Source organism: Amia ocellicauda, chromosome 18, assembly GCF_036373705.1.
Source record: "Amia ocellicauda isolate fAmiCal2 chromosome 18, fAmiCal2.hap1, whole genome shotgun sequence".
Taxonomy (NCBI): domain Eukaryota; kingdom Metazoa; phylum Chordata; class Actinopteri; order Amiiformes; family Amiidae; genus Amia; species Amia ocellicauda.
In genome coordinates this window covers 10,313,586-10,340,998 of record NC_089867.1, presented here as the reverse complement: position 1 = coordinate 10,340,998, position 27,413 = coordinate 10,313,586, and the positions used below count along the sequence as shown (strand labels likewise).

General features: G+C 41.5%; 2 protein-coding genes across 3 annotated transcripts in view; one reads left to right on the top strand and one right to left on the bottom strand.

Annotated features, from left to right (window-relative positions):
• Positions 1 to 279: 279 nt before the first annotated feature.
• ctnnb1 (catenin (cadherin-associated protein), beta 1) lies at positions 280 to 14,209 on the top strand. Its single transcript, XM_066691567.1, has 16 exons — positions 280 to 439; positions 7,790 to 7,840; positions 8,236 to 8,460; positions 8,765 to 9,018; positions 9,123 to 9,361; positions 9,793 to 9,994; positions 10,090 to 10,234; positions 10,312 to 10,415; positions 10,650 to 10,988; positions 11,122 to 11,280; positions 11,463 to 11,582; positions 11,688 to 11,838; positions 11,923 to 12,044; positions 12,599 to 12,659; positions 12,974 to 13,200; positions 13,464 to 14,209. The coding sequence occupies exons 2-15, from the start codon at positions 7,828 to 7,830 to the stop codon at positions 13,180 to 13,182; spliced, it is 2,343 nt and encodes a 780-aa protein (XP_066547664.1). The 5' UTR covers positions 280 to 439; positions 7,790 to 7,827; the 3' UTR covers positions 13,183 to 13,200; positions 13,464 to 14,209.
• A 1,006-nt stretch (positions 14,210 to 15,215) lies between these two features.
• ulk4 (unc-51 like kinase 4) overlaps positions 15,216 to 27,413 on the bottom strand; it is a 123,589-nt gene continuing 111,391 nt past the window's right edge. For both annotated transcript variants that reach the window (XM_066691564.1, XM_066691565.1), the window contains exons 36-37: positions 16,290 to 16,375; positions 15,216 to 15,386 (exon numbers count right to left, since the gene is read on the bottom strand). In XM_066691564.1, coding sequence (XP_066547661.1) covers positions 15,329 to 15,386; positions 16,290 to 16,375 — 144 coding nt within the window. In that variant the 3' untranslated portion in view covers positions 15,216 to 15,328. The remainder of the gene's footprint in view (positions 15,387 to 16,289; positions 16,376 to 27,413) is intronic.

Below are 27,413 nucleotides of genomic sequence, written 5' to 3'. Positions count from 1 at the left end.
ACACTCACATTCCAACCTAATGAATAGGTACCTCGCCGTCACCACATCCACCGTATCCATCCGCACCGTCAACACTGTCGCATTTAAATGCTCCAGTTTAGAATCGCACCACAACTGGTAATACAAATGTTTTAGACGTGACGGTTTCAACCACCAGTAGAGATGGGCGTGAAATCGCCGGTTTGAGTCAAACGTCTCGCCTAGATCAGGGGCTCTACTTTCCGGACTGCGGCAGGATACCCCAACCCCCGGAGTGGTTATAAGAGCTCTTTCTCCCAGACGCCATTTTAAGACTCTCTGTTTCCTGTAGCGGAGCTGTTCTTCTGGGCTGCGGCGGCGGTGGCGACTGCCTTTTAATTTTGTTTTTTTCGTACACGTTAGACCCAATATTGGTTGTACGCCACTGACGGAGAAGGGGGAAATACCGTGTTTGTTCCAGGTAGGTTCACCAGCCCGAGAGGATTTGAGTTGGGGTGTTTTGTGTCTCGGGAAAGGATCTTCCCTGGGATGTGGAATCTGGTTTCCAAGCGAGATTTTTTTTTCCACCCAAAGTGTCCAGATTGGCACTGGACCTCCTTCTGTGTAGCCGCCTTCCCATCGTGTCTCTTTAGAAATGGATTAGACGGTATCTAATTGGGGATTGAAAACTGTCATGTATCTGTGCAGGCTTAGCTACTGTTAGTGAGTGCGCGATATTGTCTTTATAAACCTCGTGTTATTTCTTGGGATTTGTTCAGCCTCTCCACTACACAGACCGCCAGATCAGTAGCTTTTGGGGATTTTAAATACTCTGTTCACTTCACAAATTCACCGATACGTATTTTATCCGGATTAAACCCACTCGTAGGACGTGAACTTTTATAATCCCGTTTTGGGGACAATTCCCGTGTTTGTTGGCACGCCGTCTTAGTTTCGTACCCCGCTAACTTTGCGAGATCTTTGTGTTGTTGTGGCGTTAAACAGCTGTAGGCGGTGGTGGGGGTTTAACTTCTCTCTCCGGTAAAATGTGCGAAACACGGCCCTAAAGTTTGATCCGGATTGCCCACTATTTGATTAATTGAATCGAATTAACTGATTTAACTTTTTTTTTTTTCCTCCTCAAACAAAGGCCTTAGCCGTTGTGATTTTGAAAGGAAGTCGAGGAGGAGCCTGAGTGAAATACGAGTCTGTTTCCAGTGGTAGATATGCACACTGAAACTGAAGAGTGGGACGGGTCTGTGGGGGTGGGGAGGTGAAGTGGAGGAAAGCTTTGATCTTGTACGAAATCTTATATCTTACACGAAATATCACCGCGGTAGTCCTGGAAATACCCGCACGCATGCGCTGTTGCACACTAATGTAGGCAGCAACATCCTGGGGTGATGCAGATGTTCGCTTCTACAGCTGTGCAAAAGTCGCTTTAAAGTGCTGGGATCGGTCTGGGTGCCTTTTCACTTCAGTTGAAGAGCTTTGATTGCTTTGTTCAGTCGTTTGGTGAGTAACCGTACATGCAACGTCCCCTTGTGTAAAAACGCTTTCCCAGTAAGAAATCAAAACGAGTCCGGTTTTCCTCTGGTTTGAATGCACGAAGCTAAATAGTGTGCATGGTTGTGGAGATGATAGATGCATGACTTGCTAAGAGTCTGAACTTCTGTCAAGTTTCACAACGTCTTTTATGTGCACTTTTTCCTGATTCTGTAACGAGAATCAACAGGTAAGTTGCTGTTCGTTTGCGTTGGGGTTTGGAAAGTTAATGGTGGATGTTCGAGATTAGCCTCGGAAAATCTAATGTCTGGGTTAAAATTTAGCTTTGCGGAAGACTAAGGCTTGGTTTAGGATCGAAATGAATTTAATAAAGCATATTTGCAAACGTGTGTAGTGCTGGTCACTTTAATGTTAAAGAGTGCCATAGTAGTTTCCTCATTCTGCTTTGGAAACCCGTTTTTCTACGCATGATTTGCATCTATCGGTTAAAGTAGATGCACATTTTTCCCCAGTCTTGTCACATCTGCTGTTGTGCAGACGGATAACTGCTCGGTATGCTGGCTGGGGTTTTGATACTGTAAGACTTGAAGTGGATGTAAATGAAACTGGAGGGCTTTTGGGATACTCGTTTCATTCTTCAGTGGTTTTGGGGGAGGTGTGTTATGAGGCAGCCCTCTCTTTGAAGATCTGTTTAGCAGATGAATTCCATATGTAGGAGGAGGTACAGCCGACTGCCTGGAAGCTTGTGCAGATCGCTTGACAGCAGTTTTTATTTTCCAACCAAGAGTGTTTTTCAGTTGCAATGTACGCATGAAAAAGTGCTGAAGTTGGCACAGCTCATAATTTTCTGTCGGCCTTTGGTGGAAATGCAACGGTATTTTGCACGGCTGTATCTGAAGGGGTCCAGGAGTTGTATGTCTTAATGTGCCCCTGTAAACCCTGAATTTGTATTTAATCGAATGTGTAGGAGTATCTTACTAATGCCAGCGGACTCCTGTCATTGCCCATTGTTAGTAAATGCGTTTTTAAAGAACTCCTTAAAACCGCATGTGCATCCTGATTCTCGAATAATTATGGGTTGACTGCCTTGCACATGCATACCTATAGTACCCATTCCAGGACTTATTTTGCTCATCACAAATTCTTGCCAAAGTGTCCACTACATATACCAATTTGGTAGGCTAACAAATCTAACTATCTTCCAATAAGAAATCTGCACAAAATGTGATTATTGGAGGATTTTACACATATTGAACAGCAGAGAGTTTCAGGTAAACGCAATTTAATTTTTCCATCTAAACATGTGAAGGCTGTTGCTCTGTCCTGTCTCCTGTAAGTTATAATTGAGTGCCTCATTCATCCTTAGTTTTGTTACTAAACTGTCCCACATTTTATTCTGTGATGGAACTACACAATGAAATATAGGAATTCATGGTACTTTTACTCTTGAATTGCATACAAGTCTTGTGAATGTTGTGATGCTATTTAAATTGATTTACTTTTTTAGAGTATGACAAGGCATTGACTAGCATTTTGATGGATTTGTGGACTGTACCATTACACCAGTGAAGTTCAGACTGCATCCTCCACTAATCTGCAAAGTTGCAGACTTTTGCTGTGTTCTGTGCCATGGTTGGTTACTCAAGGTTAAGAATTGATTTGCTATAGCAAATGGATTCCAAACTTTCTACTTTCCTATAAATTGTTTTTAATGTCCAGTAGCTGCTTTTTTTATATAACCATGGGCTTTTAATGTGGATGTTGCAGAGGGTGGTAATAGGGTGGGTAGAGCACCATATGTTTTTAGCTTTCAAACAGTATGTAATGGCTTCCACATGTGAGCCATGAGGTTTCCAAAGGCAAAGCCATAGGAACGCCTGGTCCTATAAACATGAATGTTCAGTGGTCTTGATGTAGATCTGATGCTTTTAAGGTTGCATTATGAAACTTTTCTGAAAAGGCTACATTGTTCTTGGATGTATTTTATGTATTTGTCATTCATGCACATCTATTTGCTTTAGATATAACTTAATGCTTAACTTGTGTGCCCAGCCACAATTTGTGGTGGTTTGAAGTGCTGTAACATTGTTTTTAACCACTCAGATCAGGAATTCTGTTCTAATCTGTGCACTGTGAAAGGTTTATTTTGGTAAGGGAATAATGTCAACCAACCTCACAAGCAGTATTGCAAAGCATTGTAGAAAAGTGTAACCATACATGTATTAAATACCCACCCCCTTGAGTAAATCCTAAGGTTAACAAGGCTGCAAGACTATTTGAATTTAAATCCTTAGTGTTGTCAGTTCTAGATCTGTATTTGCATGCAAGGTTAAAGGTACTTGAACTGCAAGACATCTCCAAACAATCTCAAGCCTTAATCCTAATAGTTTTTAAAAAGCATTGAAAAGGTAGGCTTTAACTATTTGAGATGGATATTTGCAAACCCCTGTCGTTTATTAAAAGTAACAAATGGCGGCAATATTGCAGTGCTAGGCTGTGCCGCATTACTGACCTGTTTTGCTCTTGCTTTGACTGCATTAAGGTTTCTTTTGTCTTGAATGCTCTTGGAGCTTATCAGATGGTGCATAATATGTAATTTCCAGTTTAACTAAAGAGGTCCTTATGGGACTGAGCTTCTTTTGTTGTGAAGTGTAGGCTGGTATTCAGTCTTTCAGCATTTAAAGTATTTAACTTCTCCAAGTGCAATGCTGTTAAATAAACTGAAACAAAATATTTGTCTTGTAAAGGCTGATTTCTTCAATAGATTTGTCATTAGGATTTTTATTAGGCAGGATTATGGAAATGTCATCCAAAAATGGGAGCTTTGTTAAAACAAGTAGCACCACCCCAGTGCATTTTGGGGACCCTCACCCCAAAGTGCCTGTTTTTCCTGCATCTTTGTATCCTGGGATGATTTGGCACAGTGTGGTGGCCTAGTGCCCAGAAGTGTGCAGCTTGTGTGACTGGCTGGAGTGCACTCAGCCACGTGAATGTGCTCCTCATCACCAGAAGTGAAATCTCTAATCCTGTGCATCACTTCTCTCCCATGACTTTGGAGCAGTGTGTTCACATTTTCTCCGATTTCATGGTCACCGAGTCTGGCATTTAGGCATGGATACTTTCATTACCTTTTCAAATTTGAGACCTTTACACCAATGCTTAATTTTGTACAATTCTCAAAATGAGAGCCATTTATTTTTAAACCCCTTCAGAATACCAGGCATGCTGTACTTTAGTCTAGATGTTAATCTGTAGCTCAAGTGGATGTGGATATCTGCATTTCAGACCTTCTTGAATCTAACTTGTAGTTGGTTTCCTTTTTGAAATTCTGGCAGTGGTTAAAGCTCATTGTGTGAAATGCTTATACATTGTGTAAATTGTTTAGTTATATACTCCCTTTATGTGACCTTTTGAGAGCCTGCATAGCATGTACATTCATCTAAAGTTCTTGGTTTAACCTAGGTAAGATGAGTAGCTAAAAAGTCAAATTTGTTTTCACTGCGGTGTAGTTTCTGCAAGTCTGTTCTGAATCAGGCATGTGTATGAAAGAACCATTATATCCATTTGAGTAATTGAGTTGCATCCTATACATGTTAGATCACTTGATCCTAGGTTTTGTCTGAAAATTTAAATCTGCCCCCCTCCATCCCCTAAACAACTCGGTAATGGCTGACTCATGTTGCTGCCTGCTGTTTTTCTGGAGAAGGGCAGAAGTTTAGTAATTTCCTTTTTCTAAAGGTCAGCCTCTGCCTACAGGTAAATTAGCTTAACTAATGCATTCAATCAGCTGACCAATTTTTGACAGTTAACAAATACTGCTTAATATACAGGTTCATGTAACTGCTTCAGGAGCACATAATTTGTGAAAAATGTGCACAGTGTGAAGTAAGGGAATGCTCCTCGGTTTGTGATCACCTTGAGCCACTGCCTGAACATAGTGGGGTCCCATTTGTGAGACTCGCCTGTACCCTTGGAAGTGACAAGTCACACCGCTTCTGATGGCAACAAGTTGGCGACAGCTGTGACTTCCTTGACTTGTGCTACCACCCTAGTTCACATGCAGGTGTGTAACACCTCCATGATGCACAGTTTGCAACCCAGCTAAGGGTAGTCTGCTGCTTCTGACGCAACAAACCACATTCTGCCAATCCTGTTTCATGTCTTGTGATCAGAATGAGGACAGAATTGTGATGTTATACTGTTATGGAAAACCTGAATTTCTTAACTTTGCTTTTAATTTAAGGAATGTAGTAATGTGAGAGATGGCTACACTTACACTATAGTATAGTCTATAACAGTCTGGTCTCGTGACCACAATACATGTTGCAAGTCTATTCAACCTTCTTGAGTGACCAAAGCTTAACTCCGTGGTCATGGTGTACATCTGGATTTAGTGTACAGTACAGGGTTTCATGGGATGTTTATATCCTCCTGATCCTTTTGAATACAGGTTACAGGGGAAATGCCTGTAGTTGTTCTCTGGAGACCCGTGTTCAGTAAGAACTTTTAATGTTGAGACCCCAGGTTATCTTGATCCTAGTTTTCTAAACTCCCTGGTTTAAGATGTAATCGGTTGGTCTGAAACAATGTATTAAGTTACATTTAATGGTAAAATCTGTATTTTGTACTTTATATAAAAAGTTTTGTTTTTAAATGCAAGATACGCTGGAGTTTCCCTGTGATTTTAATTTGAATGCTAGACCCATGGGATTGAAGACCACTAAAACATTTGTACTGATACAGATCTTTAATGGCTCAAACTTTCTATAATTGTATGTATGGATTATCTGCTGTATTTATGTAATTCCAGTTGTGCTGAAGTTAATAAGCCTAAAGTCTTGGTTCTCGTGTATAGTATAAATCTGGCTTTCACTTATCCATCGTATTAATGATAGAATATGATTAAACTTAGGAACTATAAAATCAGATCGTAAATACTAACACCTGGCAAGTTTCCCCCACCCCTCCCCCTGGTGATTTACTTCTTGCTCAAGTACAGGTAGTATTCAGTGATTTAAAACCTCAAGAGGAAGTATTCTCAAAGCCTCTTTAAAGTACAGATTGCCAAAACAAAGTGAAAATGTTCCACCCAAAGTAAATCTCAACTGTAAACCGTTAATTATTAAACCAGTGTGTTCAGGTTAAAAGGAACATGCCTTCCTGATATTTTCTAAATATGGGAGATTTCTGTTGAGAGCCCAGGTTGATCACATCCTCAATGTTCAGTGCCTACATTTTGAAAGGAAGAATGATTTTGAAATTTGCATTAAGTGTGAAGCTCCCAGTGGGGGGAGGGAATTGGGCTTAATGACTGACATTGTTCTCAAGAATGAGGTGTGTACTGCATTTACCTGGAACAATGGGAGTTGTCAGACTGCTCCTCGGCTCTCTTCAAATGGCAGGGTTATTAATCTGCCTTGCCCTGCAGGCGCTGGTCCTGGTGTCTTTGTCCTTTCCACCTATTACAGCTACAGGCTGTCCCCTCCCTTAATGGAAACATTTGCACCTTGTTTGTAAGCAGTTGTAGTGCCAGTGAGATTCATGTCTCTGCACGCCTAACATGAGTGTTTGAGATGTGGGAGACTGTAGTTAACTTACTTTTTAGCCCTGGAACATGGATTATGTAGACTGCTTTATAAACTTAACCATTGGAACAAAGTGAATTTGTATTCTCGCTCTACACTGATCTTAAATCTGTACATGTTACACCTTCAGATAAGTCTGCATCTTTACTTGGACCAGTACAAGTCTTCCAGCTACTGCTTGTGAAAACTGAGGGTTAGTGATGCAAAGTGTTTTGGATGTCTTGTATTTTCTGTAGAAAAGGTGGAAGTTTTTGTGGTTTTTCAGCGAATCGGATGGTGTATCCATTTCAGTTTCATGGAGGTCTTTTTGTTGCTGTTATTCTGAGCAAATTTGTAGAGCGAGTACAGTCTGCTCATTTCTTGCCGAGGTGTTTCCAGTGACTAGCCTGGGAATAGTTTCCTGTGGGGGAGGGGAGCTGGGCTTGGGAGGATGCTCTACTGCAGCCAGTGTTGCTGCCTGTTAAAAGACTTGGGGGGGGGGGGGGGGGACAACACTCAGTGCTGGATAGATTCCTGACCTTGCCTAAGGAGGCAACAAGGAAATTTGAGACCTTGTCACTTTTTCTGGTAAGCGTTGTAGTTAAACTTTAGAAGTAATGTATTTTACAGACCACCTTTTTGCATCGCAAGTACTTGTGTAATAAGTCTCTCAAATTGGCAGTACAGTGGTCTGCTTAGGTGTGCATGTTAACTGGCATTGTGTGCATCTTCCTGCTGTCTTACAGTGTTTTTTTCCCCAGCTTAGGAAGGTGTGCAGGCTGCAGCTTTTGAACGGAAGATGGCTACCCAGGGTGAGTTCATATGCCTTCTATTAGTCACTGAAGTTTATATTGAGGATGCATTTAAAGCTGGGCTTAACACTCTTCCAAAGAAATCTAGAGTCACTCTGCATAGAAGCTGACAATTGTAGCCATGGCATTGCATTAGAAATAACCTTCTTGAAATGATGTTTGCCCAGTGAAACTTCTGAATCCTTCATCCTTTAAATATTTAGTAAAATGTCTTAATTGTTCATAAAAGGAAGTGTATTACAATGGTATAGTCATTCACTATTTCATTAGAACTGCTTTCATAGAGGTTGAACATTCCTCAATGAGAAGCAAGTTAATTATTGCTGTGTAACTTGTTTGGAGGCTTTAGGCAAAACCAGTTGTAGATGCTACCTTTTTAAAAATTGTTTTTGCAGCTGATTTGATGGAGCTGGACATGGCCATGGAGCCAGACCGCAAGGCAGCAGTCAGCCATTGGCAGCAACAGTCCTACTTGGACTCTGGCATTCATTCTGGTGCCACAACCACAGCCCCCTCTCTGAGTGGGAAAGGTAACCCTGAAGAAGATGATGTGGACAATCAGGTCCTGTATGAGTGGGAGCAGGGCTTCTCGCAGTCCTTCACACAGGATCAGGTAGCAGGTATGTTTTGACTACTTCTGCTCTGGCAGAAATTCTTTCAATCTAAATGCATGTGTGTACAGTCTGCCTGTCTGAGGACTCACCACCCCAGTCATTCTGTCATTCTGACTTTGAGCTCCATCTTGCCTGCAGCTTGTTAGCAATCTATGGTAGTGAAGATTGCTCAGTGAAGTTTACATTGGAGGTTTAATGTTGTGCTCCTAATAAGAAAGATCAAAGCAGCTGTACAATGTGTGTATACATCTAAAATCTGAACATGGCTGCCTTTATTGCTTTTAACTCTTCTGCTCTTAATTTTCCTCAGACATCGACGGGCAGTATGCCATGACCAGAGCTCAGCGAGTGCGGGCTGCCATGTTCCCAGAGACTCTGGATGAGGGCATGCAGATCCCGTCCACACAGTTCGATGGAGCTCACCCAACAAACGTGCAGCGCCTGGCAGAGCCCTCCCAGATGCTGAAGCACGCAGTGGTGAATCTGATTAACTATCAGGATGATGCCGAGCTGGCAACGCGTGCCATCCCAGAGCTGACCAAACTCTTGAACGATGAGGACCAGGTATGTGTGTATAGTGCCCTTTAATGGTAAAGCCATTTATAATTACTTCCATGCGTCTGTGACTCGTGTCTAAGTGGTTCCTGTGCTCGATCTTCCCTCCACAGGTGGTTGTGAACAAGGCTGCCGTAATGGTTCATCAGCTGTCCAAAAAAGAGGCCTCCCGCCACGCCATCATGCGCTCGCCCCAGATGGTGTCTGCCATCGTGCGCACCATGCAGAACACGAATGACGTGGAGACGGCGCGCTGCACCGCCGGCACGCTGCACAACCTCTCGCACCATCGAGAGGGACTGCTTGCCATCTTCAAGTCGGGCGGGATCCCTGCGCTGGTCAAGATGCTGGGGTGAGTTCACTGGCAGTCCTTCCCCTTCCCCAGGGGTTGTTTTGGCTTTAGTGGAGAGGTCAGCTTTTGATCTGAAGAGACTTTGTGAATCCTCAACCCTTTGTCAGTGTAATGAAAGGGTTGCAGTTTCCCCTCATTTGCTCTGCACAACGCCAACTCCAGGATAGGGAACTTTCTAAACATTGTAGAAATTAATGTAAAATGACTGGTAAATGCTTCTCAATTGTTATTTGGCAGGTCCTCATCTATATAGGAATTCTGGGTAGTAGCAGTACATATCCCATTTAGTGGCAAATCAAAAGAATTGTAGATGTCGGGGACATGATGGGATGCTGAAATGAAAAATGTATCTCTTGAATCTTCCATAAAGGCCAATTATATGATTTTTATGAAACCGTTAGTTTCTTTAACATGCTTTATTCTATTTTCAGGTCTCCTGTTGACTCTGTACTGTTTTATGCCATCACGACCCTTCACAACCTGCTTCTGCACCAGGAAGGAGCCAAGATGGCAGTTCGCCTGGCTGGGGGCCTTCAGAAAATGGTTGCCTTGCTTAACAAGACAAATGTCAAATTCCTAGCCATCACAACAGATTGCCTTCAGATCTTGGCTTATGGCAACCAGGAGAGCAAGGTAAGCCCGCCCCCCCCTCTACAGACAACCGATTTGTGCACTAAACAGGAAAGCTAATCCTGTTCAAGAGACTTAATTTCCCTTCTTGTTCGCAGCTCATCATTCTAGCCAGCGGTGGTCCCCAGGCATTAGTCAACATCATGAGGACCTACACATACGAGAAGCTGCTTTGGACCACCAGTCGTGTGCTGAAAGTGCTTTCCGTCTGCTCAAGCAACAAGCCTGCCATTGTGGAAGCTGGTATGTTAGTTTCCTTTTCTCAATTAATTCTAGACCATCAATTTGGATGTGATCTAATGAGCGTCTCTTTACTCCAGGTGGTATGCAGGCACTGGGGCTCCACCTCACAGACCCCAGCCAGCGTCTTGTCCAGAACTGTCTGTGGACACTAAGAAATCTTTCAGATGCTGCAACGAAGCAGGTAAGCAACTGCCCCACCCAGTTCTCTCGTTCTAGTGCAGATGGCATCCTTTTACAGTAGTGTATAACTTCAGATTATCCTACTTAATTTTGGAATACAAGTCTTGTGCTTGTCTGACATCCTTCTGTGGCTTTCAAGTTCGTCGCATGGTCTGTTAAATCTTCCTGCTGTTCATAAGTAGGTTAAACTCGAGGTGCTTCAGAGATATCAATACTTTAACTGCTTGTGTTACAGGAGGGGATGGAGGGCCTCCTCGGGACTCTGGTTCAGCTCCTGGGCTCTGATGACATCAATGTTGTGACCTGTGCGGCTGGGATCCTCTCCAATCTCACCTGCAACAACTACAAGAACAAGATGATGGTGTGCCAGGTGGGTGGCATCGAGGCCCTGGTGCGCACGGTGCTGCGTGCCGGAGACCGGGAGGACATCACCGAGCCCGCCATCTGTGCCCTACGGCACCTGACGAGCAGACACCAGGATGCAGAGATGGCCCAGAATGCAGTACGCCTTCACTATGGGCTGCCCGTGGTGGTCAAACTGCTGCATCCTCCGTCCCACTGGCCCCTGATCAAGGTAAATGTGCTGCTGTCTTGACCGTGCCTCTGATCTGCAGGAACAGCCCCCAAGGTACCAGATCTCTGGCCCTGTTCATACCCTTGCTTCTGTGACTTGTCTCCATTGTTTTGCTAACCCTTTCTCTTTGTAGGCCACCGTTGGATTGATCCGCAACTTGGCTCTGTGCCCGGCCAACCACGCTCCCCTGCGTGAACAGGGTGCCATTCCCCGGCTGGTGCAGCTGCTGGTCAGAGCTCACCAAGACACGCAGCGCCGCACCTCCATGGGCGGCACACAGCAGCAGTTTGTGGTAAATATCGGCCTCCCAAGCTTCCATTTCCTGGCTTTAGTGATAATCTGAAGATAAACCGACCTTTTTAGGGCCTCCTTGTGAAGAATCCATATTAATTAAAGGCAGTACTAGTCTTTGGCTGCCTGGCAATTTAGTGTGTGTCAGACTGAGCGCTGTGGTTAAACCATATTCTCCTGCAGGAGGGTGTGCGTATGGAGGAGATTGTGGAAGGCTGCACTGGAGCGTTGCACATTCTGGCGAGAGACGTCCATAACAGAATCGTCATCCGAGGACTGAACACCATTCCACTCTTCGTTCAGGTATTTAAAGCATGTGTCAATTTCGGCGTGCCTAATTTTTACTGGAAATCGGGAGAAGGGAAGTGTCCCATTTGAGCACAGATCCTCATGAGCGTGTGTCTCCAGCTGCTGTACTCGCCCATCGAGAACATCCAGAGGGTGGCTGCAGGAGTCTTGTGTGAACTGGCTCAGGACAAGGAAGCGGCAGAAGCCATCGAGGCTGAGGGAGCCACGGCGCCCCTGACCGAGCTGCTGCACTCCAGAAACGAGGGAGTTGGTAAGGCTTTTTAGAGATTGTATATTTATGTTCTTGCTTAAGTTGTGGTTCTACATATTTGACTGTTCCATATCCTTGTTACAGCTACCTATGCTGCTGCCGTACTGTTCCGTATGTCTGAGGACAAACCCCAGGACTACAAGAAACGCCTGTCCGTGGAACTCACCAGCTCCCTGTTCAGAACGGAGCCCATGACCTGGAATGAGGTATTTGAGGCTCAGTCACTGCTTCAAACACTTGGCCTTTTGTGCAGTAGTTGTGGATCAGTACATTTCACAAGCCTCTGGTCTTGGATAGCTTAAAACCTGTAAACCTAATGGGGAAAGACTGACTTGCAGGTTTTTTTTAAGAGGCTTAATTAGTGTGGGATTTGACTGTTTTTCTGCAGGTTAAGACTAAAAACTGGTGTGGTGTTTCATGAAAATGTGCCAGAAGCCAATTCAAAATTTTCATCTAGCAAATAGTAATTATCCTAAATGGTAATTATCATTAAAGATGGAACTCTGGGATATTCTTGGCCAGTGTTACACAGCTGGGATCTTGTTCGTGTGGGAACAGCATTCACTTGCAGATGTTTTGCATTTAGTTAGAATTTGATTTACACTTGTAAGCCACCATTTCAGTGTTTGGTTTTAATAACTTGCCTCTTTTATGGAAAGAATGAACTAAAAGCAAAACCTGAGGCAGATTTTCTATAATGTGCAGTTTTCCATATGAAAGCATTTCCCTTTTCTGCATGGCTTCACTCTTCCTCTTCTAGACTGGAGATCTGGGACTCGACATCGGCGCCCAGGGGGAACCTCTCGGTTACCGTCAGGATGGTATGTAATGGTTCTCGCTGCACAGGTTTAAATCAGAGTTGAGACTTTAAGTTGAATGCATCCATTTGAAAGCACAACTCACTGTGGCACCAGCGAGACTAACTCCCTGCACGGCCTGCCAGTCTGCAGCCGACCAGCAGATGCTGTCTGTGGAGCAGCTTGGAAACGGTTGCGGAACAATTATCTTTCTGTTGTAGAAATGAGTCTAGAACTGGGCGAAATGGCAGCAGGACCTGTGGCGTCGGTGTGTGCGTGTGCTTCTAACATCTAATGTGCTTCTCCCCTCCCTCCCCGTCCAATCACTTTATTTGCAGACCCTAGCTACCGTTCCTTCCACTCTGGCGGATATGGGCAGGATGCCATGGGTATGGACCCAATGATGGATCATGACATGGGGGGCCATCACCCTGGTGCTGAGTACCCAGTTGATGGGCTGCCAGACCTGGGACATGCCCAGGACCTGATTGATGGGCTGCCCCCAGGTGATAGCAATCAGCTGGCCTGGTTTGATACTGATCTGTAAATAACTACTACTTTTTAGGTAAGAAAATGATCCTTCTTAAACCAAACTAAAAAAAGAAGAAAACATCCTATTGTAAAGAATTGTATCTGCTGGCACCTTCAGATGGAGATGGTCCACTGGAGGGTTTGTCCCCGTACTGCACTGCATGCCTGTGGTTGAGGGAGTGTCACTAATCCCCGACGCTGCTCTGCTCCGTGTGAAGCGTGGTGGCCTGTGTGTAAACGGCTCACTGTGGCGATTCCACTCTAATGTTCTCTTATTTGTCCCCTTGTTCTCCGCAGCTGTATCGTCTGAATGAACTTGCATTGTGATTTGGCCTGTAGAGTTGCTGAGAGGGCTCGAGGGGTGGGCTAGTATCTCAGAAAGTGCCTGACACACTAACAAAAGCTGAGTTTCCTATGGGAACAGTTGAAGTAAAACTTTTTTTGTTCTGGTCCTTTTGGTTGAGGAGTAAACTGCGAAAGGATTTTTGGAGCGGATGCCTAACAGAAGAATGCACAAGAGTGGATCTCAAGATGGAATTTCAAACCCTAGCCTTGCCTGTCTTTTTTTTTTTTTTTTTTTTTACATTTTTTTTTTTTATTTTCAGTCTTATGGTACTGATCTAGCTTGCTTTAAACTAGTCTAGTCATTTTTTTTGCAGTAATTTGTATTCCTTTTAAAGTCTTTCTTGTAGTGTTAAGTTATAGTGGTAATGCTCCATCAGTTTCTAAATTTTATCAAGTAATGGTGTAGAACACTAATAATTAATCAATTTAATTGTATTCTGAATAAAGTGTAACATTGTGTAGCTTTTGTATAAAACCTGAAATTGGAAATGGTCCAAATACATTCTTTTAAATGCTTAAGTAAGCAGAACTGTTTCCAGTATCTAACGATTGTTCCAAAGGGGGTGCATTGGGTGGGGGCCAGAATTTTGTTTTGCAATTGAAGGTAGTTTAATGAAACCTTAAGTTGTTGTAGCCTGCTGTGCTTATTGGAAACATGGTTATGAAATGGCTAAACAATAAAATGGACTTTTATTTCAGTTCTGCCTGGTTTCTTAAATCTAAACAGTGTAAACCTGTATAAGACTGATCACAGGCTGGCATGTTTTCTGCACCTTTCAAGTCTTTCAGTGCAGTCCTCCCCTCTGTCCATTTCACACTGCTGTGATTCTAAATGACAAAGATGGTGCTTGCCCTGGTCCTGGATTTTATTTTGGAACTAATTGGCTAAATTGACACTCAATCAGTTCATTGCTACATTTTAAACCAGAAGGATTATAGCTCTCCAGTATTGGTTTTCTGCACTCCATAATTCTGTATAGCAATAGCCTGATTGGGGTATATTGTTGCCAAGAAAGATTGAGTGTTTTTTTAATTTCTTGAAGAGGGAGATGGTGTCAAATTCTTCTGGCTGAACATACTAGAAGACCCTTTGAACTCTCCTGTTTTACACACGTGAACCCAAGTGTGGGGAGGGCTTGACCTCTAGAATTCTAGCTGCTGCAGAGCACTCTCTCATGTGCTGATTTGGGGATGCAGCTTTGAAAGCCCCTGCCCTCAACCACCACCACATGTATTTTGAAGGTGAAGTTCATCTGTAGAGTTTCTCCACCTTGCTTTTAAAGTGGCCACTGCCCAGAGACTGGCCTGGACTCTCCTGGCAGAGGGGAATGCCACCACAAAAGAGCTGTTGGAACCAGTTGCTGTGGTGGACTTGAATGGAGCAGTCTGCAGGTGGGCAACCATGGAGGGCTTGCCAGAAGCCTTGATCCCAGCAGGGGCCGTCCCCGGGTCCGATCCACAGGGGAAGTGGAGTGCAGGAAACTGGCTGCTCATGCAGGCATGGAAGAAGCCCCAGTTGAGTTGCACTGAATGTTGCCTCTGTGGGGAGCTATGGACTGTCTGCAAACCTGCTCCTGGGTGCTGAAGACTGGCCTGTTCCTGAGTGATCGTACATGTGGAAGATCTAGCTCCAGACTGGAACAAGCGGGAATAAAGACTTGTCTGGTGGGGGGGGTGTGGGTTAACTTGGCCAAAGCAAGAACGTTAACACTTGAACCTGGACATTTTATTTCAATTTAAATAAACTTTTACAACTGAAATCTTTTGTGCTTTTCTTTTTAAACCGAGGCCCAGAACTGAGGTGCTGCTCCACTATTTCAAAGTTCAAGTCCGGTACTTTTCAGTATTTCAGATGCAAGTGAAGCTGCAGGGGATCTGGAACACAAAATAAAGGGACTGAGAAATCTCTACATGCAGAATTCACAGCAGCATTATTTCTTCATCCAACTGCAGTTTTACAGCATGTAATTCAGTGGCTGAAGGTGGAAAACTTTAGATGTATTAATCTTGGATACATAAAACTAAGTTTGAAACCACAACTTGCTGTGTGGCCTAGGGTGAATTCAGTTACAAAATGACATTTCCAGATGACCTTTGAGTAACAAGACACAGTTAATGGTTCATAAGTTCATGATGAAGTGAAAAAAAAATGTAATTGTGTCTTGTGAATAACAGATTGAATCCATGTCACAATCCATACTTTTCACAGTTTTGGGAAGATCTAAGACACTAGTGTTTGAACCCAAACCTTTTGCCTTCTGCAACTTGTTAGAATTCATACCTTGTTATTTTGTGGGAAAGGAGTCTAGTAATGTACCTTTAAGCCACAGTTTAAAAGTTTTGTGGAAAGGAATTTCACTGTAGCTTTGCCAAAATCACAATACAGTTGAAGCTTTGCCAGTGTGTTCTTCTGTTACAGACTTCACTGCTAAACTTCAAAGGGAATGCTCTCTCATTTTAGAAAGAAAAAAAAAAAATCCAAATTGGGCTCTGGGGCTGCTAGCTGTTCAACAATAGACCAGTATATCTGGCCATAAGAGAAATTACAGCTCTAAGGATCTTTCATCACGCAACCCTACTATGGCCTCCCACATCAATGGATCAAAGTAAGCCTTAATAATAACAACAAATAAAATCCCTGAGAGGCACACAAAGGGGAGTTCCAAGTTCACTTGGGCACCACCATAGAGGAGAGAAACACGAGACGCTTGTGATGTGTGGAAGATGAGACGGGCAGGCCGGTGTGTGAACCCCTCCCGCCGGCCCCAGGGTACTCACCTGGCTGAGAGCGCCAGTCTGTGGAGAGTGTGGATGAGCTCGGCTCCACCCTTAAGGCGCTGCAAGTGACTCTCATTTGAAGTGATCTGGAAGAAAAACATCTGACGCTTTTATCAAAATAACTGCACCCGGCACACAATTACACATCATATCAAGTTTGTATATGTTATTACTATTCCATTCCGGGGTTTGAAGATGGAGAAACTTTGCTTTTAAGATGAAGATACATCTCTAAATATGGTCTGTATGTATGTAGTGTAAACAGGCACTCGGCAAAAACAACATGAAATACCACAACGGATATGCGAGGCCAATTATTACAAGCATGCTAACCATTTTTCTTGCTGGCAATGCACAATAAACAATGCACGAGTATATGTCTTACAGTATAGACTCATTTAAGGCCTGCAGTTCACAGGAGTGAAGCTTTGTGATTAATATCCAACCTAGGTAGATAGATAAAATGAGCTGCCACTGTACATATCGTCTTAGGAGTCCAGATGAGAAAGGGGCATTTGACGGTGGTGCAATTTTCATTTTTCTGTTTCTGATCTATGGCTTACCCTACACAATGATAAAGATGGAACCCAAGACATGTGACAGTTAATACAACAATCTCAATATAGTGCCTATTGACTTCACACAGCTGAGTCTTTTTTTTATTGCTCCCGGCCCCAGGAGAACAAACTCCGTTATAAATCAAGGATGGAAACCTTGCAGTTACTATAGTTGTGGTAAAAGTAAATCCATCTTGAATAAGCAAGTTAAGCATCTGGTATTTCGAGGGATGAGGGCACACTTGGAAAGAAGGATTTAACAGTTTCGTTTCCATTGCTAGGGTAAGCAGTTAAAACAGAAGCTTGTTTAAAAATTAAACAAACGTATATATATGTGGCACAATAAACAAAATGTCCCACAAGTGGTGTTGGATTCATTACACACTACAGAGTGAAGAATAACATCATCTGACAGAGCAGCAAGTTATCCAGCTAACAAGATATCAACCCCAGACTGCCCACGCTTATGCACCTACATCAAGCTACTTAGGAGAGGAAATAGAAGATTGTAATGAAAAAAACACAAAAATCATCTAGGGAGACATTAATGCAAAAGTGGGAAACATGATGAGACATTGGTAGGTAAATATGGATATAGTGACAGGAATGAAAGAGAGGCAATAGACTGGAATTTGCAGAAAACAAAACATTTTTGTTATAAATTCTCTAAAAACAATACAAAAAAAAAAAAAAACTATGGGAAAATGGACCTTAAGGGCTGCAATGGAGGAGAGTCAAACTGACCATATAAACAAAAAAATCACATACTAGAAGACTGCACTGTCCTAAACAGATTCAAGCCTAGATGAGACCACAGAATGGTTTGGTGTCGTATACATCATTACCACAAGTATCACAAGTAACAGCATGGAAATGCAAAGAAAATTTGAAAGATTTAATTAAATCGCAAAATAAAAAGAACAGAAGAGCAGTTATGAATTAAATAAGAGATGCAATACAGGCAAGACCCCAGATCAAATCAGGTAATTGCACTGAACTGTGCAATAGTAAGGACATGTATTACTGAAGATATAAGAAAGTTTAACAATAACTTAACACCATTGAACATAATCAGAACCTATGAGGAAAGAATCAAATTGTCCTGAAAAATGATATGGCACCACAATCAAAAACAGAGATGCAATTATCAATGAAACCTATACAGTAGTGATGACAGCAGTGAACAAGAAGAAAAAGAGGACTCAGTGAACAGTGAAATACCAGCTGATTCCAGGAGTAGCTTATTTAAAAAGATTAAAAATGGGAAAACATCTGGAGATGATGGAATTAAAGTTGATATCCTAAAAGAAGATGTAGAAGAAGTAGGGAAAATTCTTGGTTAATTTTTCACAAATAAAAAGCGATAAATAAATGGATGTGAGATCAAACAAAAGTATGAGACATCATTGAATGTGTGAATGTTAAAATGGCACTGGGCCGGACACATCACAAGAAGAACAGACCAAAGATGGACAAAAGAAGCTAGGTCTTTTTTCATCACTTGGTATCCATTCAATAGCTGCATTTGTCCGTATTTGATCTGTTCTTCTTGCAGTGTGTCCGGCCCAGTGCCATTTTAACCTTTTCACTCTTTCAATCATGTCACATTTTCATTTGTTCCCATTCATTTATTTGTCTATCTCTTGTTATTCCAAGCTCCTTTGTGTTGTCTGCAGTGTCTATAACATTTTTGCATTAAGTGACCAGGTTTCACATCCATAAGTGAAATATGCCACTGGTAGTATGCATTGATCAAATACTTTTCACTTCAGGCAAGTGGGTAGATTTCCTTTCAGCAGCGTGCTGTTTCTTCCAAATGCACTCCATCCCATTTTCGCTCTTTTGATTTCTTTCATAAATCCATCTGTGCTGATTTGCTCTGCAAGGAAGACATAACTTTTGATTTCTTTAAGTATCCCTTGAGCTACTTCCATATCCTTATATGTAGCATAGCTGATAAAGATGACTTTGGTTTTACTCAGGTTCATTTTAAGTCCAGTTTTCTTGTTTGCATCTGAGAGTTCTTGAAATTGAAGCTTTGGTTCTTCAGTTGTTTTTTCAATACATATTTAAACACGTGTAAACATATGTGTGTGTGTAAATGGGATTGGTGAAGTCCTCAACAATTTAGCTTGCTGCTTAAAATACTTTACACACCCATGTAGCAATCTATCAAAGTGTAATGTGTTTTTAAATATTTGATCAAATGCTGAACAAATCCCTCAAATTATTATTTGAAACTTGTTTTTCTATAGGCTTTGCTTTGATACAGATGTAATTAGCAGTGAATCAATATCTTAAAATCAATCCAACTGTGTTTTGTTTTAATCTCAATTTTGTACATATTTGTACACATTCTTATGTAACGTTCCTTATGGTAAAATCCATCACATTAAAGGTATGATCTTGTCTTTATTATATTTTATTCCATCTGTGGATATGTGTGTACATGGATTTCAGGTTTAATGTTGATTAGTTCCTAATGTCTTTGGCTGATTGTTTTGCTGTAGAACGGATAGGAACATGATGTACAGGCAGCAGTAAGCACAAATGTATATGAAATCAAAAGCCTCTGTGAACTGAAACCAGTGAACTGTGTTAGTTGTTTATTAGAAAAACTCTTAAATGTGTTTTTCTGCATTAAGAAATTCTGCAGTAAGAAGCTTTGAGATCTGAGGTTTGCAGGTAAAACTAGAGATCAAGAGACGTTTTCCAAAGGTTTTGTTTTCAGCCCAGGATTTTCAGGGGGAGTTTTGTTACGTTTGACCCGTTATTCGTTCAAATGAATAGATACTGCACATTATGCATTCACACGCGCACTCTTCCACCTGTGCTCCACACTGTCCGTCCTCTTTCCTGAGATTGGAGAAGACTCATTGAAGTACTGTCTTATAATGGGGACAGAGTGCTCGCTTTGGTTAAATCCATTCGATTCAGTTGACCAAAACTACTCATTAAAATTACTAATGAGAACCACGGGGAGAAAAAAATAAAAAATACACATTTTGCATTGATTAGATTTAGAATGGCTTTAAAGTAAGCACATCCTGGTTAAACATGTTTTTTCCCAATCCCTCCTGTGTGTTGCAAGTGACAGTAAACAGGGTATGCATTTACATACGATATTCCTTCTGGATAGCTGACAAAACTGATCTCACAAACACTGATATTACATTTAGAAAGCCCTTTATGGTGCATTACCATGAATATTACTTGCCATAGAAAAAAAATTATAATTAAATATTAATGCAAATCAAAGCACTGCAATTTGGAACGGAGGTGAGCAAATGGCCCATTTTCTTGTAGGAGAACAAGCAGGCTGATTATGCTTTAGTTTGCATATCCACCAAGTGATGCATCACAGGGGGACTAAGACTGAACCAGGCCTCGGACACAGAAGGACTGCAGATGTGTTATTATTAGGGAGTCAGCAGGCACTAACTCTAACGTGTCACATCAGCCAGACTGCATAGCTACCGGTCCCTCACAACAAAGTCAAACTCCGAGGTCATGATAAAGAACGCCGCTCCAGCCAAATCAATTTCACCCCTATCAAATAACATGCACGGGTCACTGGGCCACGGAAGGCAGGTGCTCAGGAGAGACATTGAGTTTGACTTTCCTGTGTAGCACAGCACTTGCCAGGGCAAACTGGCATGCAGGCACCAAGCAGGCAGCAGGTTCATACTCTGCACGCACAAAATCATTTGACATTTTGAGCCAAACTGCTCCTTTTCTGATAGCTCGAAACAGAAAAGACCATGCACCACTTAGTCCAACCCTTTCTAATTTTCTTAAGGATCAAACCGAGGATTACACAAGTATTAGCAATTAAACTACCATCACGCTCTTACTAGAAGTCATTTTTTATCATAAGAGCAAAGGGTGATGCAGGGGCCTCAGTTATACAATATAAAGCTTCAAATAACAGGGCTTGAAAAGGGGGATGATTTGGGTTACCCCCAACCCCCCCACACACAACTAATCCCTGGTATCGGAACTCACTTTCCAAACCCAAGCTGTGACCTTTGAAACATCATCTAGTTTAAGATTAGGAGGGTTTGGCTGTCACACAATGGCAAAGGGCTGGGGATATGGTCTTTGTACATCAAATAATAAAGTCAATTACAAGTGCAGGGCCTGCAGGATGGAATTGTGGCTCTTACTTATACATTACATTTAGCTGGTATAGTGTTTTATCCCAGAACTAGCCTGACAGGAGCAGGTTAGGGTGTGTGTGCCTTTATCATTGAGAGTGTGGCTCCAGACAGCTCGAGTGTGGCCCCGGGGCCCCTGCAGCTGTCCGCTCTGCATTAGATTTATTGCTCAGATCTAAGGACTGCTCATCACAACCTGCGCTGCAGCAGCGACAGAGGAAAGAGTTCAATGTCGCCAACATTCCCACCAACCTTTGTGCTGCTGTTTCAGTAATTACATTTTCACACAAAAAAAAGACAGTGAAGGACAGTGTTGGGTAAACTGATATCAGATGATGCCACCCAGAAGAGTGTCATCTCATTGCCTCTCCTCTTTAAAATGCACAAATGACCCACTTCACCCAGTCACTTTTTCTTTTCATAGCAAAATAAACTCTTTTCTATTTTAAGAGCGTATTGTTAACAGCAACTCGCACGCTATAATTTAATCGGAAGTCAACATGACAAGTGCTGTGTTTGCAGGTATCTGGGGCAAGATGATGCTTCTAGCTTTCATTTTAGTATATCTGCAAAACCAAAAAAAAAAAAAAACAGTGGCTGATAAAGGAGGCCTCTGCTATGATTTGTTTTAGAACAGTGAGATTGAAAGAAACGGTACAGAAACGGGGGGTGGATCCCAGAGGTCAGACCAGAACTGACTCAATTCAGGGTAGTTAAAGTTCTCAAAGTTCAATGTGATAAGGGGGCAGATGCATTAGAAATTCCCTGTTAGCAGCTGAAAGTGGTTTTCTGCCACGCGCTAGTGAGCTTTCTTCCGGGAACCTGTAAAATTCAATGACAATTACCTGGGCTAAATGTAGCTTTAAGACAAGTATACTACTAGAGTAATTACTTGGAGAAGTTTATGAATTCGCTAATGGATGTTCGTTGTCATTTAGAAAGGTATCTCGTCTGCCTTCCGCTCCTCAGCTGTGCCGCACTGCTGTTGCTAGGCAATGGGGTTATGCGATGGGGAAAGCTCTTTACCTAATTATCCTGAGTAAAACAGCACCGTTAGACTTAAGCTCGGCACATTTAGGTACAGGAAGACAAAATGACCACGGGAAGCTAGAGCAAAGAACAAAAAGCAACAAAGTACGCAGAAGGAAATACAAATGGCGGGGATACATGTAAACAATATATCTGTGCTATAGAATACTCACACAGTTCTGCCTGCAAAGTTAATAAGTTCAGACAAGCACATTTTCTCCTAAATCTACAATTGCTTGTTTGCTGTATGACACAGATCTACCTAGGGAAACAAATACTCAAAAATCTAAAAAATACACACACACACTATATATATATATATATATATATATATATATATATATATATATATATATATATACATACATACATACATACATACAACCTCATCTAAACTTGAGAGTAAAAAAAAAAATAGGTCACCCAAAACCAAGAAGTAACAAAGTCAGTTATATTAGCAGCAAAAGCAAGCATTTGTATGCCTGATGTGTGTATTTGTATCACAGTGCCGGTGTAATTCTTGCTTCTGAGGTAAGAGGGACAGGGTCATAAAAGCCCTCAAGAATAATATAAGCCTACTATAACACTGCAACACAATGAGAGAGCACAGATCTCTCACACATACAGCAGCCTTTCTGCTCTTGTGCTCCGAGAGGACGAGGACTTGTTTTTCCGGTGGCTGCATAGAAAACCACAATACATTATCTTACATTATCTAATGAATTGTTTTTGTGATAATTTCATTTCTATCTGGGTTAAGCAGCTTTGTCCTTCAGCTTTGGCTTTCATTTGCCATTGGCAGCCCTTGGAAAAAAAAGAAAACAAGAAAACCACCACCTCCACAAACAGTAGAAAAAACAAACCACTATTTATTTTTTAAATCACAAATATGTAAGCTTGTTTACCAACCCCAAACATGGCTCAGGAGAAAACACTGTAATCCCTCTTGTTACTAATGGAATGAGCAATACTGCAAGAAGAATTCTACACAGACTAATAATTAATGAAAACGGATACTGCTGCATCGTGGGAATCCTTTTAAGCCAGGAAGTGTCACAATTGTGCCTTTTCTGTTGTACCAAGCCTAAGGCTAATGTGAAATTTGATTTATTGTGTTTGACCATTACTGCAGTTTAAAATCACATAGATCAAGCTCACATCTCCCAATGATGCTATAGTGGAATTTGAATATATTTTGTAAATGTTTGAGGTATTTCTTGACCCAGATTAGTCTCTTATTTAACTGATATTCTGACTAGGACTTCTGAAATGTGGCAATACCTCATTCTGGGGGTTCGTTTCTCCCCTAACAAATAAAATCAGCTCAGGCCAAGGTTTTTTGTATGTAGAATGCAAATACAAATTTATATCAGCAATGACAAGCACATATGGATGCCAAATACAGATCTGCTGAAGATGGCATATTTTCAGCCGTGGTGCTTTATGCTTTACTTTCAGTGCACTGTGAGTTCTTCGTATTGCGAGTGCCATATTGTGCTCTGTTTCATGGTTTCATTGCAAGCTCAGCATCCGAGGAAGATTCCCTGCATGCATTGTATTTGTATGTCTTAGAAAAAGGCTTTGAGTTCAGACTAATGAAACATTATGCACAGACTTTATTTAAAACAGTACTAGAGATTCACCTTTAAACAAATGATTATTAACAATCTAAACAACTGGGGCTCTGAAAAGTCTATCTTTGATTAACTTCCCTGCATAGACCTCTGACACAGTATTAATGAACATGACTGACTGGCAATCAGCTCTCCAGTACGAGTTAAGCTAATCTAAAACAGAGTAACCGTCAGTAACCATCTAAGAGTACAACTGTCCAGCCCACTTTCTCCTTTCTTATCCTTGACAATGGTCAGATGAGCTGCCTGTGAGTTTGGACCTTTTGTCAGCACCTTAAGGGACCCATGCATTCATTTAAAATTGTATTCACTATAGGCCTAATATTTTTAACAGTGATTATGTTACCCTTGGTATTTTGTGTATATGAACTACCACTACTGATAATACTAGTGGAATAGGAGGAACATGCCAGCAGAAATACTAAATGTCAATTTAGCCTGGTGAACTGGACTTACAAATATCTACTGACACAAATCTTACTCAAGCCTGACTTTTTCCAGTTACTGAAATGTGATAGTTTAAAATTAAAGTTCACATTTTGATAAAGTATCAGACAATCTATCACATTTCATTGTCCTCATTCGGAAACATACGAGGGAGAACACACAGGGATAAAAATCTCTCTAGTTTCTGGGGCCTGCACCTAACCTGTTAAGTGGAAGCTATTTTGAAATCAGTCCCATCTGCTGCAGACACAAAATTAATGACAATTAATTAGGACATTGACATCCGCAGGCCTGTTTACCAACAAGAGCAAGGACAGAAACTAATCATCTGGAAAAACATTTTGGTTAACTGCATAAACCCAACAGGAAGAGTATTTAGGTTGCAGTTGGCACATTTCTTTTCATGTACCTTTAAAGTAGATTTATTCCTTTGAGAAAATAATTGCCAAATGAGACTCTGAAAACAGGACAATGTTGCTTTCTTACGGTCTGTTCCGTATCAGGGAAAGAAAAGTGGTGATGTGAGGGTTTTTTTGTGGCTTGGTTTTTAACAGGGCACACAAAACAAAAATGCCAGTCTATTTTCACGGGCTAAATTGGCTCCATTAAAGTAAGTAAGAGATACCTCGAGAGATATCAGACTATGACATTTCTTGCACTTGTTAAACTCATTCTCAATAAAAAGTCAGACCTGCAGAGACACTGAACACTGGATATTGGAAACATTTACATATCCCTTACTCACTGCAGACACTATCTATAGACAATCTGTTGCATGTATAATGTGTCTATCCGCCTGCCAAGATAAACCCAGTGCTTGGAAAGTAAGTTAAATATAAAAGGATGGTTCATATTTTAATCATTGTATTTAGGATGTTGTTTTGGATAAGTATATGCCATGTCTACCACTAAACAAGAGATGCTACACAACACGTACGTGCTTATTAAATGCAGCATTTACGAGTTCACAGCTTTCAAAATAATACATAATTACCATCTTATTCAGGTCAGGTTTTTTCAGCAGAATAGTATCAGGTAAGATAATGTGCGTCTGTGTGTGTGTTTGTGTGTACACACACACACACCTTTATCATCACCTAATGTACTGCTGTGACCACCAGATTCATGGCCGGTGTCAGCGGCTGCAGCCATGTCTTAAGATGGAGATGGTCAATTAGGTTTTGAAGAACATGGAATTGTGTAGGGGGGTGGTGGGGGTTAGAGGGGAAAAAAGGAAAACAAAGGTGATGCATTAGTTCTTACACACTTCTGTGAAAGGAAATAATTGCTATAATTTTTAAAGCAATCAGACTCTGCGCCGAAGAGGAATCGCATTAGCCGCGCGCAAGAGACCCGGACTCTTTTGTCTTCTGCCAGGTAGGGTTCAGAACAGGCAAGCCAACAGCTGGGCTTTCCACACTACAGCAGTGATGTGCAGCATCCTGGAGGAACTCGGTGAGCTCCCTCTCGCAGGCGCATTGGATCTGCAGCCAAACCAGGAGACAGCAGGATGTCTGAGCACCCTGGAGGAACGCTATCCTTGCACACTGTGCCTCAGAGGGTCGGGAGGCTGAAAAGCAGGATTTCGATATAATTGCAGCAGATTTCCATGTTTATTTATGGTATTGTTTTTGTGTGTTTTTATCATGCTCATATACAGGACAAGGCCTTTAAACCGAAGAGAGGCAAGACAAAGCAAACCCTTTTCGGAGGATGGGTGGTTGTAACTTTCTAAAAAGTGCAAGGTAGTAATGACATCTGAATAGGCCGAGCTATGAATGTAACTTGGTATAAGGCCCAAGCAGAATCTCTTTGGCCCACAACAGAGTCCTTCAAATCCTGAAAGTCATCAGCCAAAGGGAAACCAGATGCTTCTTAATTTGCGGATCACCAACCAGGAACTGTCCAGTCAGTGCGGGATTGCAAATGACAATCTATCTATATGACAAACTGACACACTACAGCAGTCACGTGGCATGGATCTCATGAAAATGTAGTTACCAGAAGCTGCTATCTATATGAGCAGATTTGTCACTGTGTCAAATGTTGCTGTAGTTTATGCTTTTTTGATTAGGCTTTAAAAATGGAATGCCGCCTTTTTTTTTTTTTCCTACACTTTGAACTGTTTTTTGATCAGCCTGTGCAGCCTCTATTTCTAATATTATGAGGCAATTAGGAATGTCTTTGATGAGGAACCAATAAAACAAAAAGTGCATGCATAGATTTCATAGCAGCGCAATTAATGAATAATCATTTAGACTCTTTGTTCGAGGCTTGGGTTTCGAGAGGAGATTGAGTGCTATTTTTCAGGGACTATCAAAATGCTTAATTAATCCCCCCACCCCACCCCCCCCCCTCCCTTTCTTAGTTCAGGTGCAAATCAACCTTGTGCTGCATTATTTAAAGCTGTATGCCAGCATCTGGTGACAATTTACGTAACAAAAACCTGGAAGGGAAACAGCTTTGTTGCATGTCAGTATGTAATTTAGTATTCTTCTGATTCAGAGGACTAATAAAGACTTATATGTGAAACAGGATCCCTTAGTCTGGTTAACTTTCATTAAGGAAGAAACTCATTAACTTCACAGCATGACACTGAAAGAAAACTAAACCACCTACGCATGGCTTATTTTATTTTCGAATGTCAACACCGATGCCCGATTTCACCAATTTGGAAAAACCAAGTCAGATTGAATATTATGCCGGTAGGGGAAAAAAAAAAAAAAATGAAAAAGAACAGGAAAGAACTAGAATTTAAAGTATCTGAAGATACTTTGTATGTGGCAGTACTTTTTGTATGCTATATTATATATGTTTTAATTATATGGTAGTATGCAGGTTAATATCAGTGACAGTTTGTAATCAAAGTAGCAGTAGTACAATTTAGGCTAGGAGTAGTATGCAACAAGTAAGTAGATAAGTAGCTGTAGTATAATAGGTGTGTTCTCAAAAGTATGCAAGTAAATATATGTATTATTAAATGTTATGATTATTCCTATTAATAATATTATCATAATAACTGATTGTAATAACTAATCCCCTATAAAACCCTATGAAATTAAAATACTACGGAAAAGACAGACAAGACAGAGCTAGACCAAATCAAAACATTAATCTACCTGTAAAACCATGATTTCTAAAATACTGCATGGTTAAAAAAACAAAAAAACAAAAAACAAACAACAACCAAAAAAACAAGGAAGGGGAATCAGTTTGAATAATGTAAACATGTCTCAAAGTGTGGATCCGTTAGCTCAAAGTGTGGATTAAGTTAATCAACAATACATCTGCCCCACACTC